Source organism: Onychomys torridus, chromosome 1 (assembly GCF_903995425.1).
Source record: "Onychomys torridus chromosome 1, mOncTor1.1, whole genome shotgun sequence".
NCBI classification, from domain to species: domain Eukaryota; kingdom Metazoa; phylum Chordata; class Mammalia; order Rodentia; family Cricetidae; genus Onychomys; species Onychomys torridus.
The window spans coordinates 124,931,186-124,952,305 of NC_050443.1; the positions used below are offsets into that span (position 1 = coordinate 124,931,186).

At 54.3% G+C, this 21,120-nt stretch overlaps 2 protein-coding genes across 4 annotated transcripts; both read right to left on the reverse strand.

Moving 5' to 3' along the window:
- Positions 1-605: 605 nt before the first annotated feature.
- Positions 606-8,410, reverse strand: Rab1b (RAB1B, member RAS oncogene family). The gene is made up of 6 exons (XM_036201738.1): positions 8,292-8,410; positions 6,712-6,784; positions 6,375-6,470; positions 6,184-6,279; positions 2,074-2,205; positions 606-1,981 (listed from the first exon to the last, which is right to left on the reverse strand). Exons 1-6 carry the CDS (start codon positions 8,303-8,305, stop codon positions 1,787-1,789), a joined length of 606 nt encoding a protein of 201 aa, XP_036057631.1. The 5' UTR covers positions 8,306-8,410; the 3' UTR covers positions 606-1,786.
- Positions 8,411-9,001: 591 nt separating this feature from the next.
- Positions 9,002-18,993, reverse strand: Klc2 (kinesin light chain 2). Of its 3 annotated transcripts, none has more exons than XM_036201725.1 (16): positions 18,769-18,993; positions 17,785-18,023; positions 14,910-15,140; positions 14,751-14,820; positions 14,031-14,253; positions 13,223-13,310; positions 13,022-13,123; positions 12,767-12,940; positions 12,542-12,641; positions 11,718-11,767; positions 11,538-11,605; positions 11,043-11,151; positions 10,801-10,959; positions 10,602-10,726; positions 10,381-10,438; positions 9,002-9,938 (listed from the first exon to the last, which is right to left on the reverse strand). In XM_036201725.1, the coding sequence occupies exons 2-16, from the start codon at positions 18,010-18,012 to the stop codon at positions 9,855-9,857; spliced, it is 1,869 nt and encodes a 622-aa protein (XP_036057618.1). In that variant the 5' UTR covers positions 18,013-18,023; positions 18,769-18,993; the 3' UTR covers positions 9,002-9,854. The 3 variants fall into 3 exon arrangements, with proteins under 3 accessions (XP_036057618.1, XP_036057617.1, XP_036057616.1); XM_036201724.1 differs by having other exon boundaries at positions 18,763-18,993; XM_036201723.1 differs by having other exon boundaries at positions 18,701-18,993.
- Positions 18,994-21,120: the final 2,127 nt, after the last annotated feature.

Sequence of the window (21,120 nt, forward strand, 5' to 3'; positions counted from 1 at the left end):
CCCCTCCGCCAGCCTCTGCTAGCCCAGGAGGCCCAGCGCCTCCTGCACCCTCAGACCGCGGAAGACCTGGGCGCACGTTCCTGGTACAGTTCTCACACAACTGGCCCACCACAGCCACATTCAGTACACACAGTGCTGGCTGCGGACACGACTGAGGCCCTAATGTGAAGCACTTGTTCATAGTTCAGGGTATCTGGATTCTGGCTCGAAGCCACAGAGAAGGCAAAAGAGGGACTTAAGGACTGGAGGAAGGTGCAAACCAAGCAGGATGTAGTACATCTGTGGGGCTCAATGCCTGCTCCTGGGTCCAGCTCTTGCCCAACTTCATGCCTTTGCAAGCCCTCCCTGTGGGTATTGGTGGCTCACCCCATGACCTCCTGCCTGCCTCCCTCTGACAGATCCGTGCTGGGCCCTTAGGGACATCCCCCAGCAGCACAGCAGGTTTTCCCAGCCCCAGTATGTGGGTCAAGGGCTTTTAACAGCAAACTTAGGACACAGTCGGAGCCAGGACCCCTGTGCATCACACCAAACTCTGGATTGATTCCAGTTCCATGCAGCAACTCAAAGCCAGACTCAGACCACAGACCACACTCAGTCACTACTGCTTCCTTGCAAAAACCCTTGGCTTATCCAAGGGCCAGTGGAAATTTATTTTTTTCATCCTTTTCCATCTTTCCCCAAGTGGCTTTTCCTTGCAAAATGCCTGACATGACACCAGAGGGGAACGTGGGAGAAGAGGCTCCCTCCCAGAGGGGCAGCCCAGGGATTTAAATACACACTGGAAGGGAGGGGAGGGTGTAGGGCAAGAATGGCAAGAAGACAGCACAAAGGACATGGCTTCTTAGGTAAAGACCAAAGGTTTTCTGCAGGAAGCTGTGCCAGAGGATGGAGGCCTGGATTCTGAGTGGGGAGGGGCAAAGAGTCCCACAACCCCAAGTGGCCCCCACACTCCCCAGAGAAGTGGGTCTGGCCCCCTCAGGCTCTGAGGAATGGAGGGAGAACAAGCCAGATGTGCTGCCTCAAGGAGAAAAGTGGTGCTGGCAGAGAGAGGGTTAAGGCTGGTGCCCGGCCCTTGGCACGGTGGGCCTTCCGCCCCCGCCTTTCTCAGGGACAAAGGGGCTTGGTGGGCAGGAGGCACATGGGCCTGGCTCCGGCAGGGCAGGCAGGCGCTGGCTCCCTCTGGCAGGGCTGGAGACACAGGCCCAGCACAGCCGCCCACCCGCCCACCCTAGTTGTGCTCAAGACCCATCAGCAGCTGGACGGCTCAAGCGGAGTGTGGGAGCGGTGGAGGGAGGCAAGGGTAAGGAAAAGGTGGGCTGGTGGGCTCTGACAGCCCCCTCCCGTCCTGAGGTCCGATGCAGGACCCTGGATCTGAGGCCCTGGATCCCCTGGCCACTGCCTGCAGCCAGGGGCAGCAGAGGCAGGGAAGCCCTCAGCTACTGGGAAGGAAGAAAGGAAAAGAGAAACCCAGTGCAGCATACATGGGGGTGAGTGACAGACAGCGGAGCCCTCATTCCAAAGAAAGGTGCGTGGCGGGCATCTTTTCAAGGTACCTAGAGGCAGCAGCAGAGCAGTCCCTGTGGCCACCCCAGCCACAGGTCCTGCATGTCCTCCAGGGGGGCCCTGACAGGGCTGGGACTCAGAGCAGAAGGCAGATGGGCCAGAGGAAGATGGGGAGCCCAGGACACCCCAAAGCCACAGACTCAAATGCCCTAGGAGAGGGAGGCACTTCCTGCCCCCTCCAGGGGCATCATCTGGAGAAGGCGTCCTTCCCCAACCGCCCCCCCTAGCAACAGCCACCACTAGCTGGCTTCACAGGGGTGCTGTCGATCTTCAGGTTGGGCCGTTCACCCCCAGAAGCTGCCCCTGGCCCCATCCGCTTTTTGATCTCTGCAGCCATCGTCATGAAGGCCTGCTCAACATTGGTGGCGTTCTTGGCACTCGTCTCCAGGAAGGGGACCCCCAGAGAGTCTGCAAATTCCTGCCAAGGAGATATGAGAAGTAAGAGCGAGGCAGAGAAGAGGTGAAGGGAAATGAGCCCTAACCCCGACAGCCAAGGCCGGCCCTGCTCACCTTGGCTGTGGTATTGTCCACGACCTTCTTGGTGGTGAGATCACTCTTGTTGCCTACCAGGAGCTTATTGACGTTCTCACTGGCGTAGCGATCTATCTCCTGTAGCCACTGTTTCACGTTAGCGTAGGATTCCTAGACACAGGGTCCAAAGTTACTGAACTCCCAAACACAGTCTAGCTAGGCATAGAGAACAGGGCTCCTTTGAGGGAAAGGCAGAAGCCCTGAGCATGGGAATACAGATGAAGTCCTCCCCTCTGGGCTTAGTTTTCCCCTGGTTCTCTTCCATGTGGAAACCCAAAACCCAAAACCAGCACAGAGTAGCCACCAGCCAGCGGCCCCAACACCTCACCAGCTGCCTACAATTACTGGCCATTTATGTATTCTGCAGTTCCCTCTCCCTAAACCACTCCTAGATGTAACCACACACAGAAGCTAAGGGCATCAGAAGAAAGGCAGGGGACATCAGGCATGGTTGATGAAGGCAGATGGTCCTAGGTAGGAAGGAAGCTGAGGCATAGAGACTACAAGTTCAAGACCAGCCCAGGGAACTTAATGAGACCCTTTCAAAATAAAAATTATGAAAAAGGGGGCTGGAGAGAGGCTTCAGTGGTTAAGAGCACCAGCTGTTCTTCCAGAGGACCTGGGTTCAATTCCCAGCACCCACACGGCAGCTCACAATTGTCTGTAGCTCCATTTCCAGGGGATCAGAAATCCTTAACTAGCAGACAAAACACCAATGCACATGAAACAAAAATCATTAAAAATAATGAAAAGGAGCTGGGCGTGGTGGTATATTCCTTTAATCTCAGCACTCGGGAGACAGAGGCAGGGGAATCTCTTGAGTTCAAGGCCAGTCTGGTCTACAAAGGGACCAGGACAGCCAGGGCTACACAAAGAAACCCACACCCCCCCTACACACACACACACACACACACACACACACACACACACACACCACACACACACACACACACACACAACACACACACACACACACACACACACAAGGACTTCATGACTGAGCTACATATATCTCCAGTCCTCTCTTTAAATTCTGAAGCCTTGAAGCCCAGTGGGAGATGAAGGGTCTTCATAAGACCCTGGCCAGTGAAGGAGATAGATTCATCCCATTTCTGACACCAACTATCACTTCATTGAGTCTCAGACTCCCCTAGCAGCTTGGCATGGAATTTGTGCAAAGGATGGAATTTCTAGAAATACATTCAAGCTAGAGCTGTTTTCTCTTGTTTAAAAAGTTGCCTATCTGCATGCATGTGCACCCTGTATATGGCTGGTGCCCTTGGAGGCCAGAAGACAGCATTAGCTCCTCTGGAATTAGACAGTTGTACACTGCCATGTGAGTGCTGGGAACCAAAACTCAAGTCCTCTGTAAGAGCAGTAAATACTCTGCTGAACCATCTCTCCAGCTCCTGTTTTTCCTTCTTTAAGGTGTGCTGGACTCTACTATACACAATTTCATGTCCTAAGCTGGGCCCTGGAAGGAGGAAACAGAGGGTACCTGCCTACACACCCGACTTAGGGCACTTAGGGGACAGTGGAGGAATAGACCAGTACACACACATAGCAAGATGGGATCAAAAGCCAGAGCTGGGCAGCCTCAGGACCACCCCATCCTGCAGGCATGGACTCAACTCATGCAAAAGCTGCCAGCTAAGGAGGCAGCATCTGCTAGAACGGGAGGGTGTGGTGTCTTTGAGGAGTTGGAAGTGGGAAGACAGCAGGCTGCAGGTTGGGAAAAACTGGTGAGGGTGGTCAGGCAGGACAGAGCTGAAAAGGTCTTAGCCTGGATAAACTTGGCATACCCAACAGACACTGAGCGTTTTCTCAGTTGAATAGTAACTGGAGCATATCTGTGTTCTGGAAACAGAGTTTGGGCAGGATTAGAGCAGATTAACAAGATACAGAGCAACTGGGAAGTGGCTAGAATAATCTAGAGTAATGTCCTCAACCAGGAATGCAGCCAGAAAGAGCACAGGCTTAGAATTAGGCTACCTTGGCTGTCGCCTAAGCTTGGTCATCTACTGTGTGACCTTAGATATCCAGTCGCCTGACCTGGGTCTCAGTTTCCTCTTTTGTTCAGATAACACCTTCCAGCAGAGCTGTTGTTTGCATGAGAAATGAATGCAGGCCTGTCTCATGACAAGTGCTCAATTAGCAAGAGCTGCTATTATCCTCATCACTGCTATTATTATGAAGGGACAGAGCTGAAATGATGGGAAGAGAACAGAGGTGCCTTGAGACTAACTATGGAGAAAGGAAGTTTTCTGGTCAGACTTACAAGGATTATGTTACAAAATGAGGGTGCAGGAGGCGGGTGGGGGAGATGGTGAGGCTAGTGCTGGAATCTGAATCCTGCAGCTGGTGTGAAGCCCACAGAGGCAGTTGGAAGACAGAGAAAGGGCTTTCTCTTCTTTATACCAACATCACAGGCAAGTTACTTTCACCTCTGGAAAACACTTTCTTCATGTAGGAAACAAGGTGTACTAGTTAGCATTTTTCAACTTGACACAAACCTAAACATCTGGAAAGGGCATCTAAACTGAGGAATTTCCTCCATCAGACCATCCTGTGAGCATGTCTATGGGGCATTTTCTTGATTGATGGTTGATGTGGAAGGGCCAAGCTCACTGCACTGTGGGCAGTGTCGCCCTTTGGCAGGTGGCCTTGGGTGGTCTAAGAAAGCAAGCTGAGCAAACCATGGGAACAAGCCAGTAGGTACCTTTCCCCATGGTTCCTGCCTGAATTCATGCCTTGGCTTCCTGTAATGATGGACTACTACCTGACAGTTTTAAGAGGAGACAAGCCCTCCCCTCCCACCTGGTGTTTACTGTGGCAACAGAAAGCAAACTAGAGCATAGAGGCCTCACTATTTCCTTCACTGGGTAAGAGCAGATTATCGACATCACGGCCCAGCACAAGCACACACCCAGAGGTGGGAGCCCATGGAACATCTGTTTGGACACACACACACACACACACACACACACACACACACACACACAAAGGAGTCCCAGAACATATGACAAAAGCCAAACCACCGAAGTGGCTGGGATTAGTTAAGGTACAGAAAATATGGGGTTAATGCACAGTAAGGGTGAGCCAATAAAAAAAAGAGACTAAGGGGGTTGAAGGTGCAGCTCACTGCAGAACGTATGCTTAGTGAGAGACAAGAGCTACAGATAGTATTTTCAAGGAAAGAGAAGAAAACAGTAAAAAGTTACAGGAAGTCAATCTGGGCAAGAAGCTGATTGGATCTGATAGTTAATTAAAGCCTTGGTGACCTCTGAGTGGCACTAAGCTCACTCACCTTGTTAGAAGAGGTAAAGGCATAGGTATCAGGAGTCTCTGGTAAGTGGCCACTGCCCCTCAAAGCAGGGACTCTCCCAGCCCAGGACTGCCTGGTGGAAGAAGAGGCCTTTGGCCTCTGCCACTAACTGGCTGAAAGCTCTTAGCAAGTCACCACCCAAGCCTGAACCAAGTCTTCATCTTTAAGATGGGAATATGAGGGACTTCTCATGAGCATCAAAAGCCAGGCACAGTGGTGGGTACCCAGTAGCCCAGCTACTAGGGAGGCGAAGAGGAGGGTCACTTAAGCCCAGGAATTTGGAATAAGTTGGCAACAGAGCAAAGCTCCCATTCTGTGGGGTAAGCAACCAAGGAAAGCTAAAGAGGGAAGTTTCTATCAACTGTGAACCACCGTCAGTACAACTCCTGGCTGCTGAAGCCACCACAGCAGACATGGGATTCCAGAACTTCTGTTCATGCTGAGCTTCCTCACTTTCCTGTCTAAAGCCTTCCAATTGCTCCAACTGTCTGCAGACTTCAGGAACCAGGAACCAGCAGTAACCAACCAGTAGACTAATTGCCACCAAACATGGGGGGATAAGGCAGCAGGAGCCATGAAGCCTGGGTCTATCAAGACTTCACGACAGGATCTAAGCAGGGTCCACTTGTGTGGCCTGTTGCCCTTCATGAAGCAATTCAGCATAGTGTCTCCCCCAGAAAGCTTAAGGGAAATAAAAACAGGAAAAGGAGCAGAGTCAAAAGTCAAGCCTTAGGAGGCAGGCTGGGACATAAATCCAGGAGTACCTGGTCAGTGACGTCATACACCACGATGATGCCATGAGCCCCCCGGTAGTAGCTGGAAGTGATGGTCCGGAACCGTTCCTGACCAGCTGTGTCCCACTATGAGATGGGAGGAAAGAGTAGGTCAGCCACAAGAGAGCCCCCACCCCAAGGCAAACACTTCTGTCTCAGTGCTGGAGAAAAGCCATACTCACAATCTGAAGTTTGATGGTTTTGCCATCCAGCTCGATGGTTCGAATCTTGAAGTCCACCCCAATAGTACTGATGTAGCTCTCTGTGTACGTGTCATCCTGAAAGGTGACAATGAAACAGCCTGAACACACAGGCCCAAGAACTGTCCGCAAGTCCTCCCTCCAGCTCCCTGCCCCTGCTGTGCTCCTCATTGCCAAGCCTTAGTTCTAAGCACCCCAACTTGAGGCCTGGGCCCTTGTTCTGGCTGCTCTGGCAACTAATGTGTTCTGAGTTGCCTCTTTTTCCTCCCAGTGGCCAGCTAGGACCCCAACTGGATGACATGGGGTGCTTCTTACTCACAGCGAACCGCAGGAGCAGGCATGACTTGCCCACGCCAGAGTCACCAATCAAAAGCAGCTTGAACAGGTAGTCACTGGCAAGAGAAGATGGGAGGGTATGAAGGCAGGCAGAAAGCTCCCCCCACTCCCTGCCCCTGCAGCAGGCATGAAAACACTGTGAGGCATGCTTCTGCTTGGTATACCATGGTGCTCACCAGATCCTCCCACTGTCCTGAAAAGGGATGAAAAATAGAACCTCACTATCCCAAATAAGTAGCCCACAAAACCTTCAGCTTGCTCTGTCTGAATTCCCACTTGGTGGCAAAAGAGAGGAACACAATTTCCCAAGAAACACAACCAGCTGGGTGTTAGCACTGAGACTCTGGTACCCACACTAGGCCTTACAGTGTGCCAGCCTAGGACCCAAAAATGAAAGCCTGAACCCATGAAGCCAAAACAAAAGTGGAAGAGCCTGAGATGAAGTCACTAATGCGGGGAGTCAACAAGTGGCCATGGGAGCAGCAGTTAGTACTTCCTCCACTGTAACCGGCCCTGTGTGAAGTACTTTAAATGCATCCTCTCATTAAACCCTCAAAAGGCGCAACGGTGAGAGAGGGTGCTATTCCAACTACCGAGGAAACCGGAGGTCAGAGAAGGGAAATGACTTACCCTAAGCAGTGGCTAACTGTGAGCCTGGGAACTAGGCCTGTCAGGCTCTTTGACAGCCTGTGGCCTCCCTTCTCTGTTCCCCTAACCCTGCTGAGCTTCACCCTTTCTCAAGGAAATCTGAGGCCTAGAGCTGGAGAAGAAAAGGGAAGCGGAGAAGGGGAAGAAGATAATATGGGTGTAAAACTGGACGTGGGCCATCTACTCCAAAGGTGTGAGTCTGAGGAATAAAAATCCCACTCTGGGGGAGCAAGCCAATCCCATATTCACCTAAAGTTCTTTGGCAGTGACAGGTGAGGGAAGCCGGGAGAGTGCGGCTGGAGGCCTGCGCAAAGGTGAGAGGGCAAAAAAGGACGGGCCGGGGGCGACAGGGCGGCGCGCCCCAGGCCGGCGCGCCCCAGGCCGGGCACAGGCAGCCCCGGTGGGAGGGACCTGCAGGGGACGTGATCAAGCGGCTGGGGCTCCGCTCTAGTCTGGTCCGCTTCTGTCTGGGCCAGCCCTGGGAACCGGGCTCCAGAAAGCCAGAGGCAGAGCGGCTCACCGCCCCACTGAAAGTACTCGACTCTGGGGCCCAGAAACTATTGTGATGGACTCCAAACCGCCTGCCCGCGGTCAAGCAGCGGGTGGGGAAACTGAGGCTCAGGGAGACCGGATCTGCAGGGTCACATAACCGAAAAGGCCCAGGAGGGCCGGTGCTGCGGGCTCCATGAGCAATCGCCTCCGTGCCCTGGATAAGAGAACTCGGGGTGTTGAGCCGGGGTCCTGGGGTTCCCGGGGGGAGGGGCAGGACCCGGATGTAGGGGGGGGTCAGCGGAAGAGGGACCCGGATGTGGGGGCGCCGCGCAGTTCTGACCAGGGCCAGACAGCTTCGATAAGCATATAGCCCCATAGACATGATCGAGGCTGCGCCACACGGCGCGGGCGGGGCTCACTCACTATTCGGGGTTCATGGCGGCAGCGGTGGCCCGCTCGGTCGCTCCCAGTCGGCTCTGCTCCGCCTCCCGTTCCAAGATGGTGGCCGCTCCGCCCTAGAGGCCCCGCCCGCGCCGCGCAGGCGCAAACACTCCCGACTCTGGCTGCCCCGCGCTGCCTTGTGGAACCTGTAGTCTCCCAGAGACTCGATTCGCCACTACTGCGCAGGCGCAACCCAGGCAACCCACGCGCCGGTGCGCTCCAGTCGCCACTAGCGAACTGCCTTCTGGGGTCTGTAGTCTTCCCAATCCCGGAACGACCTGCCGCGGAATCTTGGTTGGACCACCATCTGCGTGTGGAAACTCTTGAATAACACCGGGGTTACGTATGGTTCGCCTCTGAGATGGGCAGCCACCCTCTTGGTTCGCAAATTGAAAACATTAAACAAGAAGGTACGAGGTATTTATGACCAGAAAAACTTGACTTATTCAGTGTTCTTCGTGGGATGGGCACTCTGCAGCACATCCCAGGACTGCCATCACGAAAAATGGTCTCGGGACACTCATCAAAGACGGAATTGTCTAGAACCCATAGGGGCATGCTTTAGGAGAAATCCCAAACCTGTAGCATCCCCTCAAACAGTTCAGCGCAAGGGCAGAGTATTAGTTCCAGGCTCAAGGGACAGGGCATGATGTGTGTGTGTGCGCTCTGGGCCTCCTCAAAACAAGCCCGGCTCAGATTCAAATTGTCTTTATTTCTACAGCAACATTTGAAAATAGAGAGCAACTGCCTCACCCAACAAGTGGGGTAGCCCCTCCTACTGCGGGGGTGTGTGTGGAGGGGACAACAGAAGCTGAGGCAAGGAAGGCGTGGCAGGATGGCTAAACAGGCCGTACCCAGGGCGGGGGGCAGGCCATGCCTGGGCGGGGCTGGGTGGGAAGGACGGTGGGTGCATAAATCCGGGAAGCAACAGGGCCGGAGGTGTGGGAGTCCGGGCATCTGCAAGGTTGGGTAGAGCACATCCCTCCAAGACCAGGATAGCGAGGAGGTCGGGGAACCTTTTCGGGAGGCTCTGTTCCTAGAACTTGGAGCTTGAGAGATACCACCACTCGGAACGGGGATGATTTAAGGCCTGGGCGGTACCACTGGAGAAGGGAGAGGCAGGTGGTGGCCCGGACTACCGTGGACTGAAGGGAGGGCGACTGGGAGGATGACACGGCCAATAACTTATTTCTCTATATACAGAAGCAGCGGCCGGAGTTGAGGGGCAAAGATGCTGAGGGACAGCAAGTATTTAGTGTTCTTGGCTTTGCGGGCTGGGTAGGCAGGCCACCACTCCCACAGGCCCTGAACATAGGGAAGAGAGCCCCCTGCTGGAAGGAATAAATAAGGAGTGGAATTGGAGCGGCAGACCCGGCCTCCAGGGCCTGCCCGGCCGAGATGACAAGGGAAGAGGTTACCCTGAGATTGAACAGAAAAGATAGGGTCCTTGGGAGGGCAGGCAGGACAAGCAGCAGGCCCATGCGCAGGGCTGGGGTAAAGGGTCATGTCAGATGAAGGCTCTGGCGACTGGCTGCCCCTTCAGCTTTAGCCTACAAGGGAGCTTCTTCTGGAGAGGTCCATGGAGCTGGAGCTCAAGGTACGGCTGTCGGAAAGACCGGTGCCTCCAGGCTGTGGGCAGAATACAGAGGGCATGGAGCTCAGACTTCAGCTACTGGGAGTGAAGGGAAGGGGGAGGGTGGGAGACCACACGAGAGTAGAGGATGATGAAAAGGGCCTGACCCAAACCAAGTCCCTAGTGCGATCACAGCGGGTCAAAGACTGGCCAGAGTTCAAGTTTAGCTCACACCTAGGGCCTGCTTCAAGAGCTTCAAGCGGACCCTGGCTGACTACTTATCTGCCCCAGTGCAAGGGCTATGCTCCCTTCCCCGGCCTGCCCTAGTTGTTTCTACGGATCTCCTCCCTGCCCAAAGCCTGCCCGGAACCAGACAGGGCTATTGCTGGATGAAGTCACCAGAAAGCTGGGTGGGGACAGACGCAGACCGAGGGCCTTGAACTGTGGGATAGAGACCTGGGTTTAGGCTGCCTCATGCCAGGTACTCTCCTCTCTTACCTGAACTGGCTCTTCCACACTCTTGTTAAGGAAGTTGAGAGAGCTAGCCCTCTTCATCCTGAGGGAAAAGGAGGAAGAGATGTGCTCTCAGTGAAACGGTAAAGGGAAATCAGGGTGGGTCTTGGCAGGGAGGCAGAATAAAGCAGACGTGGTAGTGTTTCCTGAGAGGGATGGGAAGTCACTTGGGAGCCCACAGGATACAATCAGGGACAGAAACTCACCTAGAATTAGGGGGCTCCTGTGGGCCACCCCCCTGCAGCTTCCTCACCAGCATCTCACTGCTACGTCTCAGGGCATCCCTGAGCTTCCCAAAGGAGCCGCTGCGCCGCAAAGAGCCACCGCCATCCTGTGGGGGAAGAACTGTCTCTAGGTCCTACTTTCTTTGTAGTCTGACAAACTATCTTCAGCCCCCACACTCACCCCACTCCACTCAGCTGCAGGCCCCGACTCCTCCAGGTCAGACTCAGACCGAGGCCCAGCACCCCCAGACACATCTCGGCTGCCACGGCGGTCTCCTCGTCCACCACTCCCATCTTTTAGCAGCTCCACCACCTTGGTCTGGCTGGCAGGATCCAGGCCCTGAAACGGGACAGGAAGCATCAGGCCCTGACACGTGGGGCCTCAAAGGTCCCTATTTGCCCTCCTCCACCGTGGAGCCCCACCTGCTTGCGGCTGCGGCTGGCACAATCTTCCAGTGTGTGTGCAGCTTCCAGCTTGCCCTGGCGCCGGTACAAGGCGCCCAAGCTTCGAAGAGTGGTATTGACTGTGGGGCTGTGGACAGAGAACAGGAAAGTCTAAAAATCTTTATCCAACAACCAGCCTACATGAGACTCTGGGAACCAAACATCCAGAATCTGGCCTTTCCTATCACCCGACCCTGTGGTATACCCACTGGTCTCTCCCATCCTGAGAGAACCACTCTAGGGCTAGAAACCTGGGTAGGCCCTAGAGATCTCCTAGGACACTGCCACCAGGACCAGAAGCTGGGAGATCCAGCAGTGAGTGAACCAAGCTGTCTCAGTGCAGAAAGTCTTCTTGGGTTTGGGTCTTGAGGGATGATGAGCTAACAGAAGAGAGGGGTCTCAGAGGTGAAAGGAGGGTGAGACACTGGTTCCTTGGTACTCACTTCACCCTAACCCAAACCTATCAGCCCTCACCTGTCAACTTTACAGGCTTTGTACCAGCTGCCGTATTCCCCATAGGGGGCGCTGTCCCGGCGCTTATCCTGAGGGAAAGACCAGTCAGTTGGGAATGGGAGCAAGCGCTCAGCTCCATAAGTCTGTCCATCCAGCCCCATGCCCTCCCCATGTGCAAGCTATCCCCAGAGTGTTCCTTACCTTGCTCTCCTCTCGTTCCTCTGCATGCATCCAGATGGGCTTGTTCTCTCCTAGGAGGAAATAGGGACTGTAACCTGCCTGCCATATATATAGGTCTTTCCAATTAGGCTGGACAAGGGACTAATGTCTGGGGAAGAGGACAGGGGTATGTAGGAAGGACCAGGACCAGGATTAGGCTTTGTTGAACAAGAAGCAAACCCAAAACATCACTGACCCTCCTCTGTACCCAGATGGCCAGGCCACAGGTCTGTGTCAGATGGCTATAAACGAGGTGGGGTTGGGAGTGAGGTGGCAGCCCTTACACACCTTAGACCAGAGACTAGTGACACACTTGAATGAGGCCAGGCTGAGGGATGGGGGATCAGGAAATGGCTAGCCATAGGGGCCAGAGGCTGTTTCTGAGAAGGAAAGACACTTGGGCCAGCCCTCAAAGCAAACAGGAATTGTCACATAGACAAAGAAGGAGACTGAGTGTGGTGGTGCTTGCCTTTAATCCCAGCACTCGGGAGGCAGAGGCAGGTGGATCTCTGTGAGTTCAAAGCCAGCCTGGTCTACAGTAGTGAGTTCCAGGACAGCCAGAGCTACATACTGAGACCCTGTCTCAAAAAGGGGGGGTGGGGGTGGGGGGTGAGACTCAGCATGGAGTTTGCCAATCTGTCTGGCCAGGGCAATGAATTAGATGAGTGGGCTCCTGTGGGAACCATCCAGAGGTAAGGCTGGGCTTTCTTTTTTGCCAGACTCTAGGCAGGATGGTCTGCAAGGTCATTACTGTCCTGGGTGCCTCTGTTGAATGAACTGGAGGCACATGGCAGCCATGGACTCACCATTGACAGAGCCAAATTCCTTCTCATGAGCACGGGTAAGGATCTCCTTGTACAGGGTCTCTGCATCCTGGTACTTGCCCTGTTTCAGGTAGCAGGAGGCCTGGAGAGGAAAGACAGTGGGGTAAGCAGCACGCAGGGATCTTAGTTTCCTTCTCCTTCCTCCTAGACATCAGCCCTCCCTCCCTGCCTCCTTCCTTTCCAGCCTCCAGCCCAGCCTCAGAGCACCAGGTTGTTCTTGGTCTTCGCCACATTGGGGTCATCAGGCCCAAGGCGTGTGGCATAGATCTCCAGGGCACGCCGGTAGTAGTACTCCACTTCCTCAGCCTTGCCCTGGTTCTGGCACAGCAAGGCCAGGTTGCTGAGCTGCTTGGCCACATCTGGGTGAAACTTGCCCAGGACCTGGGAAGAGTCAGTGGCTGGCGTCAGAGCTGCTCAGACTGTTCTGTCTGGCCAGCAATCTTAAGCCCTGTCTGCTCCCACCTTCTCCCGGATCTCCAGTGCTCGCTTGCACAGTGGCTCAGCCTCTCTGTACTTGCCCCGCTTGCCATACAGAACAGCCAGGTTGTTCAGGGTTGCGGCCACCTGGGGAGGAGAATGGAGGGGAGGTGCCTTCACTCAGAAAGCGGAAACTCGGGGACTTGTGAGGGATGAAGGGCAATGCTCAATCCAATTCTTACTTACAGCTGGGTGGTCCTTGCCCAGGGTCTTCTCTCGGATAGCCAGGGCATCATTGAGCAGGTGGGCAGCATCCTTGTACTTATTCTGGTCCCTGGGAGCAGGCAGGACATTCAGGGATGTCTTCCAGCCTGAAGCCTGACCCCGGGGCCCGCAGTCCCCATAGGCACTCCTCCTGAGGTCACTGACGAGTGGACACGGTAGGAGTGCAACTCGGAGCATCAGAGGGAGGCCTGGACAGCCCTACCCCCCAAGAGCTGGAGGCGTTAGGCAGTTTATCACCATCACTAAGGACCCACCTCATACCCGGGCCCCTGGGCAACACTCAAGTGACCCCCAGTGCCTTGGCTCACTGTCACTTTCTGCCACAGAAACCCTGTCACCCATTATGAGTTCTGGGCCAATCTATGTTCCCACCCACTTTTCTTCCCTCAACCTTCCCTGTCTTTTCTAGGGTCTCATGTACCCTAGGCTTGCCTTGAACTAGCTGCGTAACCAATTCCTGATTGTCTTGTTTCTGCCTCCTAAGTACAGTGTGTACTACCACACCTGGCTTCCAACTCACGTTTCAAAGCCATTCTCAAGCCTGGGTGCTGAGAGAAGCTGTGTTGACCCCCAGTGACCCTAATGTTTTCATGTGTCACCTTGCTGTTCTTCATAGACAACCTTTTCTTCAGACTCTAATAGACAGGTTTACTTCCAGTTGGAGGCCAGCTCGACATATGTGGGCCCTTCTTTCTCTCCTGCTTAACTGCCCCTTGAGACATCCATCTGGAAGGATGCAGGTGTGCCCACACAGCCAGAGGGCCCTTACCGATAAACCAATGCCAGGATGTTCAGCATAGTGGCCACGTCAGGGTGGTCATGGCCTGAGGTCTTCTCCAAATCCTCCAGTGCCTGCTTGCAGAGGGGCACGGCCACCTCATAGCGGCCTTGTGAAGCATACTGTATTACCAGATTGTGGAGGGTTCGGAGTCGTGCTGGTATTTCATAGCCCCCATGTTGTGCAGCTACATCCCCTCCTCCAGGGCTGGGAGCTACAGGGCCAAGGACAAGAAGTTAGACATACCTTCTCCTTTCTGAGCTAGGCTGGCATATGTCAGCCTAGCCTTTTGCCCATGTGTTCCTGGGCAAATCACCAGTCTGCCTCAGCTTCTGCACATACAGAGTAGGTTTAGTTATTGCACAGGAAACGAGTCCCAGCCCTTCATCTCGTCTGCACTGTGAGTGAGGCAGCAAGGTCCTGCATGAGCTTCTCTGACAGTCTCAGGATGCTCAGAAAGAGGCTAAGAGTGGAGCCAGTTCAGATCCTCCAGACCTGCTAAGCATGCCGCCACCTGCTCCCCTCAGAGCTCAGGTGTATCTAAGATGCAACAGGGAAGACTTGCCTTTTAAGCCCTAATATGCTGGGATAATGGGATTGGAAATGAGGCAAAAAAAGAACATGGATACCACTAATACTCCATTTCCTGTGTCCTTTAGGACTTACACAACTCTTCTTTCCCTTAACCCAGAGCTATCTGCCCTTCTGTACCTGGGCTCTGCTCATCCTCATTGGGAAACAGGTCATCCAGGGAGTCTTTGGGAACATCACCCTTCTCCTCCTGGAAAGGAAGGCAGGAAAGAGTGTCCGAGAAGGTGGCATAGGTGTCAGTGGGCCTGTGGGAACTGGATGTTGGCCAGCTGGGCTCACATTGGGGGAAGCATCTTCATCCAGCTTGCGGATCTGGCTCATGAACAGCAGGTGCTGTTTCTCTTCCTCCAGCTGAGCCACCGCCTGTTCACTGCGCTGAAGCTTCTGCTGCGTCCCCGCCAGCTCCTCACGCAACCACTGGTTCTCTTGTACCAGGCGCCGCACCTGAGCCCGCAGCTTCTGCTTCTCTGACTCCACAGCCCCCAGATGGCTTGACAGCGCCAGGATCACCTGTGCAGCCAGCCAGATGAGGGTCAGAGCCCTGGCCATCCCTTAGCCTGTAATCACAAAACGCCTGGCCCTGGCTGAGGGTAGCTGTTAGGCATTAGACCTGAGTTCTCCCCAACCCAGAGTCACAGACTTCAGTCTAGAGGTCCAACCCAAGAGGAGGTCTGGTAGTTTTGATACCAAGGTCCTTGTGGGGCTCTGAGCTCCCAGACCCTTCCCTTGTTTCCCTTCAGTTATCCACTCCACCCACTGCTTCCTGCCTGGGCCTAGTGCTTGCTCAAAGAACCCTGCTAGGTGGCTGAAAGGCCACAGGAAGACTTCATCCCGACTTCTGTTGAGCATCCCACAGCACTCTGCCTGCTGCAGTGGAGGGAAGCAGCACGTGTCCAAAGTCCCCAGAGTCTGGAGAACCAACCACAGGGACAGGTAAGGGGACCCACTGGTCCTCAGCCTCCACACCCAGCTCTTTCAGCATCCGACGCCCTTCTTGATTCTCCAGGCCCTGTCTACCATGGGGCCTTGGCAGAGGCTATATATTCTTCTCTATGCTCTGAGGGCCAGAATCATTGCCTCTTTTCAGGCATGCTTGGCCCTCCGCTCCGCCTCCATTGCTGGTACCTGGTATGCCATTCTGTCCCCAATCTGCATACTAGTGAGAGTGGAGCCCTGAGCCCTTCTGTAGCTGACAGCCGAGCGGCTGAAGAGATGACACCACCTTTCCAGAGGGGCAGTCCAGGACCCTGTATTTTTAATTTGTTTGCAAACACTTTAAAATTTAATTTTGTTTTTCTTTCAAGACAGGTTTTCTTTGTGCAGCTCTTGCTGTCCTGGAACTCTCTGTAGACCAGGCTGGCCTCAAACTCGGAAATCCACCTGTCTCTACCTTCTGAGTGGGATTAAAGGTGTGTGTCATTTTAGGTACAGGTGTTTTCATAACCATTAGCTTAAAAAAAGTCCCTATGGCACATGCTTTTTATTTTTATTTTTTCTTTTTGTTTTTTGTTTTTTTGGAGCTGAGGATCGAACCCAGGGCCTTGTGCTTGCTAGGCGAGCACTCTACTACTGAGCTAAATCCCCAATGGCACATGCTTTTTATCCCAGCACTCAGGAGGCAGAGGCAGGTGGATCCCTGTGCATTCAAGGCAGCCTGGTATACACAGTGAGTTCCAGGACAGCCAGAGCTATGTAGAGAGACCATGTCTCAAACAAAACAAAACAAAATAAACAAACAAAATAGTCCCTAACCAACCAGGAAGTATATACAACAGACAGCATGATCACTATTTTAAAGACAAGGAAACCAAGACAATACAAGCTACCCAAGATTTCTGAAGCCAGGCAGTGGCTTGGCCAAGAACCAATGAGAACAAAACCCTTTCCCGCAGACTGTAACCCCTTCCCTGTCCAACAGTCCACTTTATGGGGCCAAAGCAGAACTCTGAAATGATCCAGGTTCGGTCATCCCCGAACTTAAAGCCAAAACTTCCAGTTGTACCGCGTCTTTCCTCTCTTTATCCCAGGTCCTGCCGAGCCTCCTACCAGAGTATCTAGAACTGGTGTCCTCACAGCTACCCCTCTAATTCAAACTTCCATCTCTCATCTGAAACCCAGCAGTGGCTTCCTAATCATCACTTGTTCCAAGTCCATCCTTGACCTACTAATGTTAACTCTCCATAGTTCACAGAGTTTTCAAAACCTAAGGCACACTATGTACCCTCCAGAGGCTTCCTGATATCCCGTACATACGCTGGCTTCTGTTCCCTACAGGCCTCTCCTGTCCCTCTCTCTCACTCCAGAAGTTCTGGTCAGACAGTCTCCTCTCACTTCGAGCACTTCTCCCTTGAGCTCTTTACCCATGTGGTGTTCTCCCCACTTGCCTCTTCTGGTCCAGCTCCTCCTTCAGGTCTTGAGTTAATGTCATCTTTGAGAAGTCTTGCCTGACCAATAGACAAGACCCCCTACTATAAACTATCATATGATCTTGTCTTTGGATCACTGATCACAATTTGTTTCAAGCAATTGAGAGAGAGAGAGAGATGTGTGCGCGCGCACGCACACACACACACACACACACACACATACACACACACGGAGGACGTGCACTTCTCTTCTTCTATTGCACTGTGGGGGAAAATCTTAATTTTATTTGGAGGGGGTAATAAGATGAGACAGGGTCTCACTATGTGACCCAAACTGGCCTGGAACTTGAAATCCTCCTGCCTCTGCTGCTCAAGTGCTGGGATTACAGACACCACACCCAGTGAGGACAAGGATCTTGTCTGCCTTGTTGAATTCTGCATCCGTGGCATTGGCATTACCAGACTGCCTGGCACACACCAACCAAGTGATAAACTACAGAACTTAACGAATTAAGGCAAGACTGAACTGTGAAGGGAGGTTAGTGAAGCATTTCTGTTCTCCTCTGCCATCTAGTCTGTTAGGTAGAATGAGGCCTGGCTGGCATAGCTTTGTGTGGAGGTAGGGGTGCCCACCCGGGCAGGGCTGGCATCTCCAAAGTCTATTCATTTAACATTACTTATTGTCCTAACATAAGACTCCAAGAGACAAGTGTTTCCTCCCTGACAGCGTTCCTACATTACCAGGACCCTGCCAGTAATCTTCCACCTCAGCCTCAACACTGACCTACCTGAGCCTCCCCAAGCCCCAGCTCGATGGCCTCCAGGGAGCGGCGCAGGAGGAGGCACCGCTCCTGCGAGCCTGGCTCGGCCTCGGTTGCCTCATGAGAAGCCAGGGGAGCCAGCAGGGCACGATGCTCTCCGCGCAGGGTCTCTAAACCCTGGATTACAGCCTTGGTGCCCAGCACGATCTCGTCCTGGCTCAGCTTCTCCTCCCGCGGAAGCACCATCGTAGCCATGGTCCTGCCGTCTGTGGAGGCGAGGGGCGGGCAGGCGGGCGCCCGGCCAAGGGCCACACCACCGTCCACCCCAGGTTAGGTAAACACCGGGAGGTCCCCGGACGCCTAGGTCCTCAAAGGTGCCCAAGATCCCCCAGCCCGCAGCCCGCAGCGTGCCAGCACTCGGCCTACAGGGGGCGCGCCAGGCTCGCCTCGCCTAGGGAGACGCAATGCGGTGTGGCTAGTGAGGCTGGACTCCTAGTCTGCCCTAGACCCCCGGCTCAGGCAGGCGTACGCAGCCCGGCCGCCGGGCTTTCCCAACTCATCTAGTCCAGACACAGAGCCCTGGGGCCCTGTAACGGGGGTCGTAGGCGTCCCCTGGCCGGAGAGCACTGCCCCTCCCGGCGACGGGGTCTCAGCCCGGCCCGCAGCCCCCTCCCCAGGGCGAGCCGGATCGCGGAGCCCCTCCCCCGGGCAGGCTGGGCCCCGAGACTCCCCTTCCACCGCCCCTGGGAAGCGGCGGTCTTGGGTTTCGGGACGGGTCTCTGCAGGCCGCGCCCACAGCGCCCCCTCCCACAGGCCAAACGCCCGCAGACCTCCCTAGCCAAGGGCCAGCTCCCAACCCCGGCCCAGGACCGCGCCCCCTCCCCGCAGGCCGCTCGGGTCCTCCCCCGGGCCGCGCCCACGACGACTCCTCCTCTCGGCCGACCTGCAGCCGCTCCTCACGGTCGGGCCCGGCTCGCTCTCCCAGCCAAACCGGCCCGCGCCAACCTGCACCTTCCGCTGGGGTCTGGCTCCGGCTCCGGCTCCGGCCCGGCTTCACCCGGATCCGCGACCGTGAGCTTGTCCAGCTGCCTCCATCCCGCCGGCCTTCCCAGCAGTCCCCGCGCCGCCTTAAAGGTGAAGCCGCTACCTCGGCGGCGTCGGAGGGGGCGAAACTCGCTCCGGCGGGCCAGTTCTCTGCCTTAAAGGGGCCCCGCGGGCCAGGCCTGCTCGGGGTGGGGCCAACCCTGAAGGGACGCAGAAGGGGCGTGGCTGGGCTCGCCCCCTGGGGCCAGAGCTTCCTGGTCTGTGAAACACCCCGGGGCCCAGTGTCTGGACCAGGGATGGTTGAGGAGCAAGGAAAAGGCCCAAAACCTGGGAGTCTGGAGCGAGGCCGTCCACGCTTATTGAGGGCTCACTATTGTCAAGTGTTGTGGTTGATGTCTTAAGTGCATTAACTTAACGCTCTCAGAGGCCTGTCGGCTGGGTACTACCCGCATCTGACTCCCCTCCCTAGGCTTGTTTGTTTCTAGAGACGCCCTTCTCCTGGCTTCGGAGTTGTCTGTGTCTCTGCAGAGAATTCTCAGCATTCGAGGGTTAGTTGTGAGGGAACGGAAGGGGGCTTCTGGTTAAAAGGGAGAAAGAGTAGGCTGAGAGCCGTGGAGAGAAGACCCGTGCCCCTGAGGGGAACATCTGAGCACAATCTGCTGACCAGATAATGAAGTCAGAGGAGTTGTCTTTGGTTGTTGGTGGTGTCACTGGGGGCCTCAGATCAGATTCACCAACTCGGAAGGAAAGACCTCTGTGCCGGCTGGTTTTATGTCAACTTGACACAAGCTAGGGGCATCAGAGACGGGAGCCTCACTGAGAAAAGGCCTCGGGAAGATCAGGCCTCGGGCAACCCGCAGAGCACTTTCTTAGTGATGGCTGTGGAAGGGCCACGCCCATTGTAGGTGGGGCCGGAAAGCAGGCTGAGCAAGCCAGTGAGCAGCTCCCCTCCAGGGCCTCTGCATCAGCTCCTGCCTCCAGGTTCTGTCCAGTTTGAGTTCCTGTCCTGACTCCCTTCACTGATGAACAGTTAGCCAAACAAACACCCACCCCCCCCAAGTGCTTTTGGTCAGGTGCTTCATCACAGCGAGAGTGACCTGACTTAGGAAACCTCCTTGGTGCTTAGCGCACCAGATTCTACAGTAACTCCTTTGATCTCTCTGCAGCACACCCACTGGCATTGTCTGCAGCATCACGTTTGCTAACATTTTTCTTGTCGGTCTGCCTTCTAGAATGCAGGTCGTCACCTGCTGGTCAGGACCTGAAGTAGCTCAAGACAGAGAACACAGCAGCCCTTGGTGGATTCTAGTTTATAAAGAGTGGTGGTGTGTGGGGGGTTTGGGGGAATTGCTGGAAAGATGGCCTGGTGGTTAAGAGCACTTACTTCTTTGCTCAGGACCTAAATTCCATTCCCAGTACCCATGTGTTGGCTCACAACCATCTTTAATTCCATTAACATGGCATTTGGTGCAACCTTCTGATTTCTGCAAGGCACCAAGCACCCATGTGGCAGACATACATACTTAGGTGAAACACTCATTCACATATAAATAAATCTGGGAGGAAAGAAAAGGGGCCAGAGGAATCCACTCGCCCTTTGCCAGTCCTTACAAACTTAGCTTTGATTTGATTCTCTGTAACAATGAACCAACACCAAGACCCTCACTCAACTTCCTGGTTGATAACTCTAGGAGATGATGGCAAGTTGCCACACAGTGAGAACTGGAATAGGCATCCTAGGGACCTGGGGTTTATCTGATGAGTAGGAATGAACTCAGGGAAAAAGGTTCAGCACTTGGTGCCATCTTTTACATAGAGATTGCCCAGTACTTTTAGCTTGAGTACAAGGGAGGTCACTCTTTTCTCCCGAGACACTTGGAATATTAGAAAGGTCCCTCACTTCACCCTCAAGACAGGGTCTCATGTAGTTCAGGCTGGCCTCAAATTGGCTATGTAGCTAAGGGTAACCATCTGCCATCATCTCCTATGTGCTGAAATTACTACCATGCCCAGTTTTATGGCTTGCTGGAGATCAAACCCAAGGCTTCATTCATGCCAGGCAAGAACTCTACAGACCGAGCTACAGCTACAGCTTAAAGGCTTCTTTTTGCCAGGTTGATGGTGGTGGTGGTGGTGGTGGTGGTGGTGGTGGTGGTGGTGGTGACCTTTAATCCCAGCACACGGGAGGCAGAGGCAGGTGGATCACTGTGAGTTCAAGGCCAGCCTGATCTACAGAGCTAGTCCAGGACAGGCTCCAGAACTACAGAGAAACCCTGTCTCGAAAAACAAACAAACAAGGGTACTTTTTACTTAAATAAC

Coding starts and splice junctions, on each gene's coding strand:
- Klc2 (XM_036201725.1), bottom strand. CDS start 18,012: ATGGCTACGATGGTGCTTCCGCGGGAGGAGAAGCTGAGCCAGGACGAG. Junction 14,821..14,909: donor ATGAAGATGCTTCCCCCAAT/GTGAGCCCAGCT, acceptor CTTCCTTTCCAG/GAGGAGAAGGGTGATGTTCC. Junction 14,254..14,750: donor TGAGGATGAGCAGAGCCCAG/GTACAGAAGGGC, acceptor TTGGCCCTGTAG/CTCCCAGCCCTGGAGGAGGG.
- Rab1b (XM_036201738.1), bottom strand. Junction 6,471..6,711: donor GCCTGCTCCTGCGGTTCGCT/GTGAGTAAGAAG, acceptor GTCACCTTTCAG/GATGACACGTACACAGAGAG. Junction 2,206..6,183: donor TGTATGACGTCACTGACCAG/GTACTCCTGGAT, acceptor CCCTGTGTCTAG/GAATCCTACGCTAACGTGAA.